The 18004-nt window shown below is 54.8% G+C and overlaps 1 protein-coding gene across 2 annotated transcripts in view; it reads right to left on the minus strand.

Annotated features, from left to right (window-relative positions):
- Nucleotides 1–83: 83 nt before the first annotated feature.
- The window catches only part of TMEM120B (transmembrane protein 120B), a 34340-nt gene continuing 16419 nt past the window's right edge, over nucleotides 84–18004 (minus strand). Inside the window, exons 3-11 of one of the 2 annotated variants that reach the window (XM_023528204.1) lie at nucleotides 17274–17333; nucleotides 16530–16625; nucleotides 11296–11385; nucleotides 4245–4310; nucleotides 3696–3757; nucleotides 2452–2540; nucleotides 1442–1506; nucleotides 1092–1160; nucleotides 84–591 (exon numbers count right to left, since the gene is read on the minus strand). In XM_023528204.1, the coding sequence (XP_023383972.1) occupies nucleotides 1136–1160; nucleotides 1442–1506; nucleotides 2452–2540; nucleotides 3696–3757; nucleotides 4245–4310; nucleotides 11296–11385; nucleotides 16530–16625; nucleotides 17274–17333 (553 nt within the window). In that variant the 3' untranslated portion in view covers nucleotides 84–591; nucleotides 1092–1135. Of the gene's footprint in view, nucleotides 592–1091; nucleotides 1161–1441; nucleotides 1507–2447; nucleotides 2541–3695; nucleotides 3758–4244; nucleotides 4311–11295; nucleotides 11386–16529; nucleotides 16626–17273; nucleotides 17334–18004 lie in introns of both variants that reach the window. The other variant, XM_011355757.2, reaches the window with a different exon arrangement.

Here is an 18004-nt window from a genome sequence, read left to right on the forward strand (position 1 = left end):
AGGCCCCGCGGGACGCCCAGGGGCTTCCGTCCACCCCCGCCTGGGACTCTGTAAGTAGCAGGTCACACATCCAATCCCAGGAGGCACGTCCACACCCCACCCTGAGGGGCTGGAATGCGGGAGTGGGGACACAGGGGCTCCCTGAGGCTTAGCCTTCCCCCAGGAAGACTGGCCTGGTCTGGCCAAGAGCGGCAGGGGGAGAACGGAGGTTCTAGGGAAGTGGGGAGGACTCGGTATTAAATACGTCATAAATAGGGAGGCTGGGTGGCTAACACTGCAAGGACGGGCTGGGGTCACATCCTTCTCATCCAGGCGGGGGACTAGGGCCTCGGCCCTGCTCCCGGTTGGGGCGCTGGCCCCTGAGGTCACTGCTGCCAGGGGCCACTGGCACTGCTGGGGAGCGAATCGGCCGCGAGGGTGCCGACTGGGATCCCCTGCGGTCTAAAGTCCGGGACTCCAGGCGCACAGCCCCGAGGCTCACGGCGTCTTCGCCTTGCTTCTGTTCTCCTGGAGCTTGGTGTGCACGACCTTGAGTGTGGTCAGGAAATTGCCGAGGAAGAGCACCAGGAACGTGAGCGCCAACACGAACACCTGGCGGGCCGGAGGAAGAGGGGGCAGCAGGGAAAGGCTGTGCCGGCTCGGATCAGCTGCCCTGCTGAAGGGCCCACCCCCACCCCCGGGCCTCGGAGCCCCCTCAGCACAACCCCACCAACTGCGGGGTTCTGCCAGCGGAAGGCAGAGATCTGGGCCGACTGGGTGACGTGGGGCAGCCCTCGGGGTCAGGCAGGGTCCTGGGTATGCGTGTGGGGGAGGGCTCCTCCCTCAGTCCCATCGCATTCGAGGGGGTGAACCTCCACTGAGTGCCTCCCTGGCCTCCCGAATTCCCTCCCACCGTCTCCCAGACCCCAGGAGCAGAGCGGGCTGGGCAGCAGGGCCTCACAGAGCGGGGTACAGGGGGTGGCTGAGGGGAGAATTCTCCCCAAGCCGGCCCAGCCTTCCCCAGGACACCACCCCCACTGCCACACGCACATGCACACGCACAGGCACATGCACAGGCGCACGCACAGGCACACGCACAGGCACATGCATACCTGCCATTCTTTGCATTCTTCGTGGCTGGAGAGCTCAAACAGCGTCACTGCATTGTAGAGCTGCCAGAACTAGGAGGGAGAGGGCACTGCTCACCCCAGCATTCCCCCGGGACCTTCGTGGGAAGGCCAGGGTCCCCCGCCTTCTGGTACCAACTGCCCTGAGACACTGACAACCCCCCTTCAGTGAAACCAGGGTCCCCTAGGCCAGAGTAGCCCTTGCCCTTGGCCTCCCTGGACCCCACAGGGCCCAGTTCGGGGTTGGCTGGTGACTGCGGGAGACGCCTGAGGACCTTCCGTTCCCAGGGGTCAGCCCAGAGCAGCGGATACACACAAACTCCCCGGGGACTCACGTGGCCACAGAACAGAAAAGGCAGAAGGAAGGTGAGGCCCCGCCACATCCAGGACTGGAAGCCTTCTGTGGAGAGGAGGGCGGGCGTGAAGGGCCCGTGTGAGGGGGTCCGGCTGCCCACACGGCCCCGCCGAGCCCCCACCGCCCAGCCATGCCCCCCACCCTGAGATTAGCCAGGCGCGCACACGCGCCTCCGCCTCTTACAGGCACATGTGCGCTCACTAGGAACGTATGAAAATAACCCAGGGAACGTGCGGAACGCCTGTCACCGGCCCGGCTGCTCCCCGGCTGCTCCCCGGCTGCTCCCCGGCTGCTCTCGAGTTGCCATGCACTAGGTGGGCTTGACGACCCTGAGTGTGGTCGGGAAACTGCCCAGGAAACTGTGGAGTGCTGATGCCCCGGGCGCGTGTTTAACAATTTCTTTAATTTGCATTCTGTAGGGGACTTCTGAACGCATCGTTTCAGTCGAGTCTTGACAAAGTGGGGCCCCCTTTGCAGAATAATTCGATGGAAAAGACCATCGCAAAACATAGCAGAGTTTTATTAAAAATCGTTTCCCCTGAAAGTTGAGGTGAGGGATCTCCGAGCTTTTGATTGAGTCCCCACCACTGTGAGTTAAAACAGTTACGCACATGTTCCTAACGTATATACGTGGATGTATGTGTAGATAGACATATCCACGTGCAGACATACTACTACACTGAGCTATGTACACGCATGGCAGAACTAGGCTAACATTACGTATGTTATAAAGCACAGCCAAAAACCAGACACTTAAAAAGGTAAGAGAGAAGCCAGCATCGCACACGGCTGGCCTCACAACTCATCAGCTGAAACAGAATCCGCAACGTATGAAAAGCAACTTGGGTAGAGGCTGGCAGCCCCGGCTTTGAGTGTCGTTACGTCCTTACTAGCACATGCTCCCAGTGTGGGGAGTTAAGGGTGAGGTCTAGGGGAGCGGTCAGGGGCCGGTGCCTGTCCCTCCACCCCCCAGGCGGGCTACTCACCCACCGTGAGGTCCAGATGATTCCTCTCCCCCAGAGCCCGCAGCCGGTAGAGGCAGCCCCGCTGGTAATAATATTGCAGGAACTGGACACAGCCTGCAGGGGGAGCACGGAGCCCAGAGGATTAGGTGTCACTTCTACTTTAGGTGGCTGGGTCCTCCCTGCCCGGAGGGCAGGGGGCTGCCCTGGGTACATCCCTCTCCCACTGCGCTGCCCCCGCCGCCACACACACACCTACACCTCAGTCTGAACCCACTTTATCTGTTATCCAGAATACCAAGAGAGCGCGGGTTATCTTAGGAGCCGACTGAGCCCCCAGGTACTCTAGAAACTTCTAGAGCTTTCCTAGGCATGCAGCAGGCACGCGAAAGGTGCTTGCAAGAATGGCAGCACCAAGCTGGGAGCTGCGTGCAGTGACAAGACAGCAAGAGACAGTGCCACACAATGGGATGCTGTGGTCACAGGAGGGAGAGTACTGTGTTTCCACGTGAAAAAAATGCCCAGGGTCATTGTTGAAAGAAAAAAACCCAGGTTGTAAGGTCGGCTCTGAGTACAGAGGGGTCGCTCGTTGGTAGACTGTGCATAATGCAGCACGTGTGTGTACGTGCTGACGAACAACTGTTTGAGAGGATACGGATCTATTTACAGTGGTCGCCCCCTGAGGGCGGGATTGTACGTAATTTTCATTCTCAGCTTTATATATTTGTGCTTGTTTGTACCCAGGGTTTTATTTAAAAATTAAATTGTACTTTTTGAATAGGCAATATGCACACGGTATAAAATTCAAAGAGAACAAAGGGGTGCTTGGTGAAAAGGAAGTCTCTCCCCCGTCCCCATCCCTCCAAGCTCCCCTTTTCCAGAGGCGACCCCTGGGACCAGGGCATTGTATGTAAATCCAGAGCTTTTCTTACACGAGAAAAAGAACATATTTCCATTCTGAGGAAAACAAAGTTAGTGCCCTCAACACCAGTCAGTTCCCAGAGGTCGACACTGGTCCAGTTCTGGTCTTGGGGTGGGCGGGGAAGGCAGTGACTGGCGCTCCAAGGTGTGGGGGTGGGTCAGGGCATCGCCCTCCCCGGGCTGGGGACTGGGCGGAAGGATGGAGTTCATCTGGGGCGCAGAGAGCTCTTTTCTGGATTTCTGGGACCCTCCCCTGCCCCAGGCTGGCCAGGGACCTCCCCCAATCTCCACTTCCTCCCACAAAAGACACAGCCACCCCACCACCCCAGAATCTAGGCAAGAGACACTCACTCTGAAAAATGGAAAACGCTAAAAACTGGTCGCGAAACTTCTGATAAATTAGTCCATTAGGCCTGCAGAGCAGAGAGGCAAAGGTCAGGTGTGCCACGAGATCAGAGTTCTCCCCGCCCACCCCAGTCCAACCAAGAGATAAGAAAAGCTTTCACGATTAAACCGAGGTCCCCGATTCCTACCCCCTTTACCACCGGTGTCCCTGGGGCTAGACCCAGTTAACGCCCTCGCTCTCCAAGTCCCTTCTGGAACCAGCGGAGCCCCATCTGTTCCCCCTCTCCGCATCTCGGTGTCCTCGGCGCCACAGCCTCACCCCTGTGCTTGCTCCAGTCACTTGGGCCCCTGCCAGCAGGACAGGACATTCCCCGGGAAACTCCCCAGCTGGCTTGGGGAAGGTGGTCCCTGCGGGCCAGCTCTAAGCTCACACTTTCTTCATGGCTCCAAAGTCAGCCAGGCCATGGCCTTCGAAAGCCCCATCGGAGTGCCCTCATCCTCCACTGGTCCCCACGTGGGCAGTCGACGGGGGTGAGGCAGGCAGGAGACACTCACCAGGTCAGCATCACTCCGGACAGGAAGGTGGACACGTAGTGGTGAGACACCCACCAGCCTTTAATTCTTGGCAAGAACAAGAGAAGGAAAAGGAACTGAAGCGGGGAGAAACACAGGTGTCCCCCAGCTTCCCAGCTTCCCAGCAGACGTGTGCAGGGGCTGCTTTGCAGCCTGGAAACTGCCATGAAGTAGATCCATGCCATGACTTGGCCCTTCACCCTGTCCTGCAGAGATGCACTGCCAGCCACACATAAGCCACCCACCGATTAGCCTGCAGAAGCACTCGGGCCTCCGGGTGGCTTCCAGCTACCCTCAGGACATAGCCCTAACCTCCAGGTGACTGCAAGCCCCACCTCCCTGTCATCTCCACCTTGAACTCACCAAGACCACTGCTACCTCAGGGCCTGCTACGGGCTGAACTGTCTTCCCCCAAAATTCATATGTTGAAGCCCTAGCCCCCAATGCAATGGTTTTTGGAGGTGGGGCCTTTGATGAGATAATTAAGGCTACATGAGGTCACAAGATGGGCCCTGGTCCAACAGGACTGGGATCCTTATAAGACAGGAGGAGTGTGCACACTCACAGAGCAAAGGTCACATGAGGACACAGGGGCCGTTGGCAAGCCAAGGAGAGGCCTCAAGAGAAACCAACCTGCTGGCCCCTTGTCTTGGACTGACAGCCTCCAGAATTGTGAGAAAATCTTTCTCTGTTGTTTAAGCTGCCCGGGCCGTGTATTTTGTCGTGGCAGCCGAGCTGCCTGACAGGGCATCTGAACTTGCTGTTCCCTCTGCTCCGACACGCTGGCCTGCCTGGCTCCTGGTCAAAATTCAAGTTTTGGACCAACTGTCACCTGCTCCAAGAACCCCCTTCCGAGCACCTTATCTACAACAGTCAGGCAGCCCCACACCGGATCACACTGCCCTGTTTCATCTTCTCCATGGTGCTCACCGCTGTCTGAATTTTTTTTTTTTTTTCCTCATTTTTTTTTCTGAATCCCTTCTCCCACTCAGATGTAAACTCCAGAAGAGCAGGGATCCTGTCTGTCTGGTTCATCGATGTACCCATGCTACCTGGCTCCGAGCAGGTGCTCAGTGATAAACCCAGCACACACACACCCACACACATTTACACAGAGCTGCAGCTACCTACGTCATCCCGGACAGATACAGAGAAATGACGGGCCGCACACGCAGCACGTCGCACCATGCCAGACGCAGCTGCTCCATGGGAGCCCTGCGCCCTGGGCTCATCTGCTGCTCTGTCACAGAGGCCGTCGTCCCTCCCTGAATTGATTTCACCCAGCCCAGAAGCTGTGGGGACTCTGTTGTCAGAACTCGGCACTCCCCCGGCTCAGGGCTCTCACTCTGCACTGGGGAGGGAACATGGTTGTCACACCCCCTCCTCAGTGTCAGGGGCAGCCTAGGATGAGCATTGGGCCCTCACGCCTGTGCCTGTCAAAGTCCCTGAGTGTCTCAGGCCTCTCTGGCCTTCCCCGACTCCTCTACCAGAGCTCAGTTATCTGAACACTACATGGCAGGGATGCGCTTGGCCAAATGCAGCCTGAGAGCGGCCGAGCTCATCCTCCCAAGGACTGAGCGGTAGTGACCAGGACGCCTGAGGCATCCACGGCAGCAATCAACCCACCTCCCTCCAGGACTCACTCTCAGGAGTGGACTGGGACGGAGGCCCACCAGAAGAAAACACTGGAGATCTGCTGGTTCCAGAGATGAGCTGCTGGATTAGGCTTTCTTTTTAGCCAAAACTGTCCTGTAACTTGCTCTCTTGTCTTGACTCCCAGGCCAGTACCTATAGACCTGTCACTGGCTTCTTAAATGCCACATCACATTTCAGGATGTGGCTCTGCCACAGTCTTCTTGGCTGTTCCTCGATCGTCACTATCATCCTCGATGTTGCCACGACATTCTGTGGAAGTCCCCTAGTGTGATGACACTGTTTCTCTAAGAAGGGGGATGGCTGGCTCAGAGGGTGTGTTCATTGGGACTTGTCAAAATTACCCTCCAAAATTGCTATCCCAATTTATGCCCCCATCAGCAGTAGGGAATATTTGATTCCCTAAACCCTCCAACTAATTAGGTGAAAATTGATGTGTCACCGAGGTCTTCACTTGCTTCATCCTAATATGTGGGTTTGCGCGGTCTTAAAACATCTCAATCAGAACGTAGACATAAGAGCAGAAACCGAATCTTACTCATCCCTTCTCTTTGCAGCCCACAATAGTTCTGGGCATAAATTAAGTGTTCAGATAATGGCCTGTGGGTCCCTCAAGGGTTATGGTGAGGGATAAGGCTTTTTCCTTTATTCCTAGCACTAACAGCACTAGGTAAACAGTAGGCATTTAATAAATGTTGGATAAAGTGAGGTCCCGGAGGTGCGGCTGGTGAAAGCCGCAGCTGGTCTGAATGCCACCAGCACAGAGATGACAGGAGATGGTTGCAGGTGCCATGTGAATTCACAGGACAAGACAAAACATCCATCCACTTCTTTGTTCCCAGTCTCTCCCGCCCCACGTCTGTCTTGCCTGTCAGAATCTATGAGGGGCCCCGGCACTAATCTGATAGAAAAGGCAGTTGGCCCCATCCTCAGACTTTCAGCTTGAAGAACGCCCAAGAAGCTTCTCTGGAACCTCCTCAGTTCTCTGCAAAGCCACATGCAAGTCCTCGGGTCTTGGTAAGCCCCACGTTCCTTTGTCCTGTTCTCCAAAGCTCCCCTGAGAAATGCCCTCTTCTCCATCTGGGAACGGCCTGAGCCAGACACAGGCTCTGGACAGCCAGCTTTGCTGAGCAGCAGCTTTTAATTTCACAGCTTGCAGTGCCCGGAGCACAGCAATGACAGCTGCCACCAATAAACACAGCTCAACGGCCCTGGGAGAGGCTCGGAGTCGCTTCTTCCCCAGCCCCATTGGTCCATCTGCATACTCCAGGGCTCTGGGTAGGTTTTGTGCACGTGTGTATGTTTATATAATAGTTTTATTGTGATATAATTCAGGTACCATACAATTCACTCATTTAAAAGTATATATTCGCAGAGTTGTGCAACCGTCAGCACAATCAGTTTGGGGACAATTTTGTCACTCCGAAAAGAAACCTGCACTTATTAGCAGTCGGTCTCTGGGCCCGTTTTGCCACAGAAATGAAGCTTGCAGGGGCTAGTGGGCTAATAAGCAGACAATAGATGCCCCAGGAAGAGTGGTGCACGCCTGCCAGAACGTAGGGACAGCATGTCCTGGTATATGGGGATTGTGCCCGGGAGACCACGGCCCTCCCTTCAGAGCATTTTGTCCACATTTGTAGGGAATATGTATGGATAGTGATGTTTGACTATGTGCACCAGCCACTATTCAACCCCGGGCTGTTTCTGGCTTTGTGCTTCCGGTAATCTGGGCAGTTGAAGAAATGGCTTCTACACTGAGGATCCCTCCCTTGCCTGCCACCCCTACACCTCTGTATCCCGGGAAATATCCCTACAAAAGCTCATTAGAGCCAGGTGCCCATGGGCCGACTTGCCAGGAAAATGAATACGATCCCTAATCCATTATTCGTCCTGGCCCAGAATTAACTGTAGAGTACATCTGATGTTTTGCCTGTCAATCACCCCCCATCATGGTTCCAGGACTCCGCTTCCTTTCAGGGAACCAAGTCACTCCCCGACTCAGTCTGGGTGACTGGAGAGGAGCTAGGATATATAACTGGGCACATGACCCAGAGCCAGCCAATCAGGGTGCTGCATCCCTCCAGCCTCAGTGATTGGCTCAAGGATGAGCATGTGACCTGAGCCTAACCAATCAGAAGTCTATCTCAAGACCACAGCTAGACTTGTGGAGGAAAGAAGCTTCTCTGGGATCGCTGATCCAGTAGGATGCTGACCTGGGCTGCTGGGAATCAGTGCAGGGGACAACAAAATAGGTAGGTAGGAGGTTATTAACATCATTTGAGACCTTTTCACCTCCTTGAACTATTTATGCTCCTATAAATCCCCTTCATGTTTACTTCTCTTAGGTAGTTTTCCATCAATTGCAAAATTTGCAAGGGAAGTTGACTTGTTTATTGCACTGAGCTAATGAGCTACATCTCACATGGGAGGCATCAGACACAGAGCAAGGGTGGCACTATGCCATGATGGGGGAGTCCTGCCACACCCCTACGTCTCTAGGCCTGCTTCCCTGACCACAGCCCTCACTCAGGCCTCAGGTGCAACCAGGAAAACGATGAAAAAGGCTCGGTCAGACCAAAGCTGGGCAGCAAGCCTCTAGGAAGCCCACATGGCCCAGCTCCACCTGTCTTTAGAACACTGGTACAGCCCCAAGGACCTTGCCTCATTGCAGAACTTGGGTTTGATTCATTTTTACAAAGACCATGGGCTCAGGTACAAACCCTGAACTCCTGAGCTCCCCTGGGACACTTCAGAGATGAAAGAGGTAGAATCCATCCCAATCTGACCCCCTTCTTCCTCCTCCTCATTGTGCTCTTAGCTGTGCATTTCTTATTCTCTGGTAAGGCCCAAATGTGAGGGGAAACCTTGCCTGCCCCCAAGAGAAATGAGCTCTGGGAAGGAGCTGGGGGAGGAAGGACGCTAAATATCCAAGAGATGTTGAAGATGAGTCAGGGATTTGGTCAGCTAGATCCAGCCCACCTGCCGTACGCCCTCCCCCACAAATTGGCTACAATTCCCATAGTCATTCTTGTATAGATGAGGCACCTACAGGCCCACCCCACCCATTCCAGACTCCCCAGTGCCACCACATCCAAACCCCTGCCCCAGGCCAGAGTGGCAGGACAGGACTAGAGGAAAGGTGCCATTACAACTTGAGATTACTGAACTATATTTGCCATTAATGGGCCTTTAAAAAAAAAAAAAACAACTCTATGAATGTTCCCAAAAGGCACAGGGTGTGACCTATCTTGGAGTCCCTAGATGAGTCTGGCACCTAGGAGACGCTTGATAAATGTGTAGTTAATGACAGATGGGGGCAGAATGGACCCACATCCACAGCTTTGCTTTACAAGCTCGGAGACAACCTTTCCTGCTGTCCTGTCAGAGCACAAGCTCCCAGGAAGCCCCCCCCAAAAGCCCCTGCTAAAGCATCAGGCAAATAAGGCTTGCCTTTGGAACTCCATTTCTTCCCCCCTTTGTCCTCATCCTCTTTTTTCTGGTGCGCCCCACACTTGTAGGGACCTCCACTCCGTTGTGCTCCCTTTTCTCTGGTAACGCCCCCATCCACAGCTTGTCATACCAGAAAAAGAGCAGACCAGAGTAGCTCTTACTAAAATGTCAGTGACCATTAGAGACACAATATGCCCCAGAACACTCTTAATATGAGTCCATCAGAAGGGGGAAACTCCAAGCCTGACAGCAGGCCCATGGGTACAGGAAGAGGATTAGCACCAAGAAGGCCTTGCCCTGGCCCATCTCCCCACTACGTACTACTCTGGCTCTCCCCCAACCATACCCGACAGCAGAAAGATACGAAAACTAAGGAGAACTATCAATGCTATTATTTGGTAAGATTTTCTACTTCAGTGTTTCCCAAAGCATGGGGCACGTACCGCCAAGTTTTGCATGATAACTCGGGTGTAGCGCTAGATGATACTGAATTATCTTTTCCATTCTCCTTCCATTCTCCTGATTAAGTCAAGGAGTCTTGGTTAGATGCTAGGACATCTTTAACGCCTCTCGAGATCTGCGCATCTCCGGCTTTACACACAAATACACACACATGAGAGAGCAGAGCTCAGGCTCAGAGCCTTCAGGAAGCAAGAATGATTGACTTAAAAAAATTAGACAAGGAAAACAAAAAGATATTTTTATACTACTTCCCCTTTCCTGCAGTTGATGCTGGTTTTCCATGAATGGTGGTGAAATAAAGTGTCCTTTTAAAATAAATATTTAAGTAAAAAAAAAAAAAAAAAGGGGAAGGTCGATTTAAAATGTGGGGAAATTATCATCTAGGTGATATATGGACATGGCAAAAATGGTGCAGATGAGACAGGAATGAGGGCAGTTTGAGAAACACTGATCTTTTCTAAAAGGCTGCCCGCTACAGGGCCACGTACCTGACGGCCACCGTCCCCCCAGCCCTTACCTCACGGCTCTATGGGAAAGGCCCGGCAGGGCAGGGATCTGACCCAGGAGACCACTGGGCAGAAAAGTGAGAAGGCGGCAAATTATCTGGGGTTTTGGCAGATGTCCCAATCTTAAACACATAGCTCCTGGTTGTTCCTGACTAGCCCCCTGGAGGGGGGCAGAGGTTGTTCCTTTTGTTTCAGGAAAGGACAAGGACAAGAATGGTATGAAGGGGTTTCAAATGGCCACCCCAAAAAGGAATCAGAACTATGGAAAATAGGCAAGCATGGATACTAACTGAGTCCTGAGACTCTCTCATCTTTCTATGGGAGACCACCCAGTCTTGTCACCAGAATCCATTCATCCCACTAGTGACAGTATCCTAGTTGTCCTCTGGGGAACCATTCCCTTCCTGACATGCAGCTTCTAGGTTTCCAGTGACGGCCACAGGGGTGGCCATACGGCTCAAGCCCAGCCAATCGTAGCAGCACATTCTCTGGCCACAGTGATTGGTTCAGAGACAGGCACGTGACCCAGTAAGCGCCAATAGCACCCAGTGAGATTCTGGGAAGAGAGGAACGTGCCCTTTCATGCTGGAAGTAAAGATGTGAGTCCGGAGCCGCTAGATGCCCCTACATGGAGCTAGAGAATAAAGACAACACAGCAGAAGGCGTAGGTGAGCGCAAGAAGCTGGGTCCTGATGACGCTGAGCACCTGGATGAAGCCTTACCTGAAGTCAGCCCCAACAGACCTGTCCTTGACATGAGACAATGAATTTCCTGTTATGTTGAGCCCATTTGAGTTAGGGTTTCTGGTAAGCAGTTTTCCTCCGCTCTGGGTATGAACAGTTACAGATGCCTCTGAAGAAGGGGGCGAGGCCGGCCGAGGATGACAGCCCTCACCTGCCTCCCCTCTGAGACAGTTCTTTCTCCCCCCCACCACACCCCCTCAAAGCAAGGCCCCCACTTACCTCGAGCCATTGCTGATGAGAATACTCTCCCGAATGGTCAGGGTGCAGTAGTACCACACCAGCAGGAAGTTGAAGAGCTCGTCTGTCACCCTGGTGTGGAGAAGCAGTCCTGAGCGTGAAGCAGGCATGAGTGCCAGGGTCGGCCATCCCCAGCGCCACCTCAGGACAGCCGGTCAGGCCGAGGGCGGCCCACACAGGTGTGCCTCAGAACCCCCAACCCTCCGGGAGGCAGAGGGGGTCCGGCCTCTGAGGCATCTTCTCTCCACCCAGAACGCCTGCCCCTCTCCTCATCTTTCTCCCTGAATCCTAGCTGCCCTTACGGCTCTAGCTCAGGATCCCCCCTCTTCCCCTGGCCATTCAGCCCACAACGACCTGGCTCCCTTCGGAATTCTTACGTCTGATGTGAAACGGAAGGACTTCAAGCAGAAAACTCAAGATGCTACTTGAAACTGTCAGCATTGTCAAGACCCCAACTCCCTCTGTCCCCTTAAACGTTCTGTAAACTTCATTACAGACGATTCTTACGGCCTGAATTGTCTGTAAGATGAACTTAAGAACTTCCCGCCCCCTGGACGGTGACCACAGCCAGGAGCTGGGCAGAGCAGGCCTTAAAGGCAGACAGAGTGGGTGGCTGGAGCTGTGCTGCGGCCGGGTCAAAGTGGAGGGCGGGCAGACACGCTCCGTGTGACCTTGTCAGAGACCGGCCTGGCCTCGGCTTTGCCGTCTGTGAAACGGGAAGGCTGGTCCCCTCCGTGAGCACTCCGGGCGAAGGATCTTGGGAGAGCCTGCAGCAGACGGCCCCACAGAGAGCTCCCCGACCACAACCGGTCTCTCTGACAAGACCTGGATGAAGGCTCTATCTCCAACCCAATTCGGAAGTGCTTCTGTACCTCCCAGAGTCACACAGATCCGTTCGGCAGGGGACAGAAGTGACGGCAGTGGGTGCTATCTGTCCGCGGGGAGGGAAAACACCGCTGTCCCGTCCCCTACTCCGTTTCTGCCCTTGAACTGGGTGACCCTTCTCCCCAACTACAATGGCCCTAGGAAGATACGACTCTAACAATAATAAAAGATGTCGGAAGCTGTCTTTTAAGCTATGTGACACAATGACCGGCTCTCAGCCCCCAGCCCTGCTGAACTGTCGCCCACAGAGGCAATCTCGGGAGAGTCGGGCACAGGCTCTGCAAACTCATGGCCCGAGTTCAAATCCAGACTCTACCTCTTGCCAGCTGGGGGACCCTGGACAACCTAGGGATTCTCCCGCACTGTCACGTCCCCATCCGTGACGTGGGGAGAGTAACAGCCTCCCCTGCGCCCCGTGGAGGCTGCCGTGAGCACCCGCTGAACTTAATGCGTGAGGTACTGAGGACAGTGCTTGCAGCCTAGGAAGACCTGTGCGTGTTCCCTAGGGTCATGTTAGAAGCACCACAGAGTGTCCAAAGTCTGAGAAATGGGTCTCAGACACCTAACTGAGAAAATCAACGTCTCGCTTGACTTGGACAGGAAGTGGGGGCGGGGCAGGGGAGCAGGGATGGAGCCCCAGAGCAGAGGGCCACTGAGGTCCTGACTTTTGCGCTCACCTACAGTCGGGCCCCGTAGCGAGTGGTGGTGACCAGGATATTTTTCGCTGTTGTTTTCCTCTATCTTATCAGTAAAGAGAGAAGTAAAACTAAAGCTTTATGGCCCTGGCACTTTAGGGACATGCCCGAGGTGCTGGGCTTCTCTGTTCTGCTGAAGTGCGTGAGTTTCTGTTGCTGCTGCAACACGTGGGCACACGCTTAGCGGCTCAAAGCAACGCGCGATTATTCTCTTAAAGCTCTAGCAGTCAGAGTCCGAGAGGGTCCTCAGGACTGCGCTTCTTCCGAAGGCCCAGGGAGCGAGGCCCTTGCCGTGCCTCTTCGAGCTCCGAGAGGCCTCCTGAATTCCTCGTCTTGTCACTCTGACCTCTGCGTCTGTCACCACGCCTCCTTCTGTCACACTGGCCCTCCTGTCTCCCTCTTATAAGGCCGCTAGTAATTACACTGGGCCCACTGGATAATCCAGGATCATCCGCCGTCTCAAGATCCTTAACGTAATCCACCTGCAAAGACCTCCCGCCACGTCAGGTGCCAAAAGGTGTGCGCCTCTGGGGACCATCCTTCGGTCCGCCACTCGAGGCCAGCTCTGACCGCCGAGAACGTGCAATGTTGCAGGTGTTCTACGCAGACGGTCTCTACAGACCCGCCAACAACCCTACAAAACTGGTCCCTGTGGCAGGCGCACATGCACACTCATGCCCAGAACCCGCCACCCCTCCTGGCTCACCTGGGGGCTTTCTCAGGCCCCTGTGCTCCCTCTGCTGGCACGAGGGGCAGACAGAAGTAATCCGCGGTGGGAGCGGTCCCTGACTCCCCCTGAACAACAGCAGTGGAAGGTCAAACCCCCCTGCTCCCTCGCCCCTCAGGTGGCATAACTGAGGGACACTCTACACTGTCCCCCGCTCCCCGGCAGCACCGAACTCCAGGTACCCGCAGGACGACCTCTCCTCCCTCCTTCCCATTCCCCACCTGTGTTTCCTGGGATCACTTCCTGAATAAAATCCTGTCATTCAAATGCTTTTCCTGGGGAGCTGTCTTCTGAGGGAGCCCAAACTGAACACGACTTCCCACTGTACAGATGAAGAAACTGAGGCTCGGAAGAGGGGAAGTGAGCTGCCCAGGGCCACACAGCTGGTGAGCACTGGAGCGAGAGCCACGCGAAGCCCCCACCCCCCAACCCAAGCTGACCGCCTCTTTGCTGTCTGCTTCAAAACCCCATCTGGACAGAGGGCCATCCTAACCAGATGCAGCTCCTTAGCCTGAAGGCAGCAGAAGGACACACCGAACCCTCCAGCCGAAACCTGAAGAAAGACCAGGCAGCACGGACAGAGCAGGCGTCCTCTGGCCCTCAGGCAAGAGGAGGAAGCCGACACAGACAGGCCATGGGCTCTACGCAAGGTCCTATGAGGCCAACGCAATGCAAGTTCCCAGTAGTTAGTGCTGACCTCGTGAGTGGTGGAGCTGGGCCTGGAACCCCCAGCTGTGAAGGAGGCCGGCCAGGCCCAGCTGTGGACTTAGGCACCGTGGGAGGACCCCTGGGTGGGGCCTCCAGCAAGGAAACAGTCCCAAAGGGGCAAGAGTCAGTCAGGAAAGAGACTCCTGCTCCTGGGACGCACGGCACAGCAGGCTGTGCTCTCCTGCCTGCCCGCCCTGGCTCAGCACAGAACGACACGGGACAGCGCGCGGGTGCCAGGCGCTCTTCTGAACGCCTTTATCTAATCCTCACAACCATCCTGCCAAGCAGCTCCCCTTAGCCTCACTTTCTGCGTGAAGAAACTCGGGCCAGGAGAGGTGAGGGTATTCGTCCACGGTTAGACGGCAGGGCAGGCCGCCCTGTGGGAGAGGCGCAGAGGATCCTGACACCTGTCCAGCCCCGCTCCCTGTCCTATTTTTAACCCACAGAAAGTGTACTGGGTCGACTAGTGCCCCCTGAAAACATGCATATGACCTCATTTGGAAATGGGGTCTCTGTAAAGGCAATGAGTTAGGATGAAGTCATCCTGGGTCATAGCGGGCCTTAAAGCCAATGACCAGTGTCCTCGTGAGAAGGTCATGAAGGAGACTCAAGGGACACACAGGGAAGGAGGCCACGTGACAGGCCTGAGGCACGCGAGGCAGAGACTGGAGTGAAACAGCTTTAAGCCAAGGGTGGCCAGCGCCCGCCTGAAGCGGGCGGCGGCGAGAAAGAACTGCAGCCTTCGGAGGGAGCTCAGTCCCCCCGACACCTCAATTTCAGACTTCCAGCCTCGGGACTGGGAGCAGACAGTGCCCGCTGCTTCGAGCCGCCCAGCTTGTGCCGCTGGGTTGCAAGTCCCCTAGGAGACCACTGCAGAGGGGAGAAATGGGAACGAGATCCCTAGAGCTGGACCCCACGCCCCAGGCCTGCCCTTTGAGGGCCCTAGAGGTCCCAGTGCAGGGCAATCTGGTTGCTCAGGAGGAACTTTCACCTCCTTCCAGAGGGCATGTGAGCAGGCGCGGCTGATGTGGGCAACCTTTGCCCTCCAGCGAAACGGGCCAGGCCTGAGGCAGCGGGCGGGCACAGGCCCAGGGTCTAAAAGAGCCTTTGTTTGGACGTTCAAGAGGCCAGACCAGCGACTGGACTCCCAGCCAAGCGCCTGCAAAGAAATAAACCCTTAACACGTGGGCCGAATGCCCACGCTGTGCTGGCCACCTCCGCTGAGGCAGAACACTCAGGGTGACAGGGAGAAGCGAACCCTCCCCCACTGGGCGGCACAGCTTCAGCCCCCAGACTTGGCCTTGTCCTGCTCAGGCACCGCCAGCTGATGCCCTTGAGCACTGCTAGGCGCCGTGCACTGGGCCGGTCAGCGTTGACACACTGAACTGTCACAACCACCCTGTGAGGCAGGCACTGGTGTCACCCTCGCTTTACAGACGGAGACTGAGGCCCCCGGGGAGAACCGGCCCATGGTAACAGCCAAGGCGTCTCGAAGCCAGGATTCAAGCCCAGACGGTCTGTGACCCATGCCTCTCTCCTTTTTCTTTCTCTGTTTTTCATTCTTTGTTCACTCCTTCCTTCCCCCTTCCTTCCTTTCCTTTTTCCTCTCGTCCTTTCTGTGATTGAGACATAATTCGCATACCATAAAATTCACCCTTTTAAAGTACACATTCAGTCAAGGTTTTCTTCGTATGTTCACAGAGCTGTGTATCCATCACGACCATCTAGTTTTGGACCATTCTCATCGCTCCAGGAGAAACTCCTTACCCACGACCAGTCACGCCCCATTTGCCCTGGTAACCACGAATGTATTTTCAGTCTCTATGGATTTGCCTATTTCAATTATATTTCATATAATTGGAATCATACAATATGTGACCTTTTGCGACCAGCTTCTTTCACGTAACAGTATTTTCAGGATTTGTGTGCTTTGTAGCATACGTCGGAATTCCATTACATAAATATGCCACACTGGCCCCTTTTTTAATCATGACATTGTAAGGCATATCCAGTAGCCATTTCGCAGATATTCAATGGACAGAGGTAGGGTGGACGGGATTGCTACTTCTCATGAGAAATGGCTCTTCTCTATCTACATCTTGTCACGCCAAACACTGCAGGTGCAGGAGAGACCCCGGGTCCCTCTCTCGTGGCCACTGCTCTGCCCCCTGCATGCCTGTCACGCTGTCACGCTGTCTTACCTGTAGTAAAGGACGAAGCGACACGCCACGGCGCCCAGGAGCAGGATGATGGTCAGGTAGAGCTTGAACTTCTCATACTCATCCTTGTAGGCAAACCTGCGGCAACAGACACCCCCAGGAGAGGTTGTGTAGCTATTACTATATTTATAGCAAGAGAACTATATCCCATCTGGGGGGTAGGACCTTCACCCCATCTGATCCTTGACCTATTGCCACCCACGTCCCACAAGGACCTTCCGGTCCCACTAAGGGAGGGAGCTGGCATTGAATGAATGGTGACAATCAGGGAACGAGGGCCGAAGTGCTAAACTTCCGATGTCCCTGGACTCCAGGGCATGATGGGGATGACCGAGGAGTAGGGACACAGTCTCCTCCCCCAGCCAGTTCCAGCAGGGGAAACTCCATGGCTCCGTTTTCCTAGAAACTGATAGATTTTGGGGTGGACGTGACTGTCTGCTTCCTAAAAGTGTACGCTAAGGCATGAACTGGAGCAGGGGCCACTTCTCACAGGAAGCGGACAGTCCCATCCACCTAACTGATGGACTCTGTGAAGGAAAGAGGACACCTCCTCCCCTGGGGGGTCTGCCCACCGAGGAGGGTGTCAGAAAGACCAAGAGCCGGAGCCCCAAGTGTTAACATTTTCTTCATTCATGCAAAGATTCTAGCTTGGTCTCATCTCTCCAGGAGTTGAAAGAGCACAATGCCTTTCCAGAAGAAAGCCAGGTTAAAGTCCAGGATACTTACTTGGCCTGGTTGCTGAGAAGGGTCACGTTCACGTTGCCGAGGACCAGATTTAAGTAGAGCCTGGAAGGAAAGACCTGTGAGGCCGGCACATCCTTAACAGCCTGGGGAGTGGGCCCCAACCAACAATATTTAAACTGATTAAGCGTACACCGAGCAGTCAATGAGAAACACAGGCTGTTAATAACCTCAGCAGTACAAAGGGCCTCACATCACATGAGAATACTGATCAGAGACTGTGACGACTGTGACACATGAGAACTGGGACTGACCCGTGCCCCGCCCCCCGTTTTAGCTGGTTTACAGATAGTATTTCCCAGCCTCCCTTGCAGCTAAAGTGAGCACGTGACTAAACTCCAGCCAATGAGGCGAAGGCATGTGTACAACCTCTAGGGCAATTAAAATGGGTTCTTTTTAAAATTAAGACATAACTGTCTTAAGTATACAACATGATAAATTTTCACGTATTTACACATCCATGCAACGAACGCCAAGAGAATAAAACCCTTCTGGCCCAGGAGGCCCCCTGGTGTGCTTTCCCAGTCACCCCCCACCAGGGGCAGCCAGCCACCTTTGTGTTCATGGGGGATCATATGAGGAAGCCGCCTCTCTTTCCCACCTCATTTCTGCCTTCCCCCCTCAGCCTCAAGCCCCAGCAGGAAGGTGGGAGTCACGAAGCCCAGGTGTGCTAGGCCTGAGCGCCTGCCCGCAGCGGGGGGGGGGGGGGGGGGGGG

Source organism: Pteropus vampyrus, unplaced genomic scaffold (assembly GCF_000151845.1).
Source record: "Pteropus vampyrus isolate Shadow unplaced genomic scaffold, Pvam_2.0 Scaffold23, whole genome shotgun sequence".
NCBI lineage: Eukaryota > Metazoa > Chordata > Mammalia > Chiroptera > Pteropodidae > Pteropus > Pteropus vampyrus.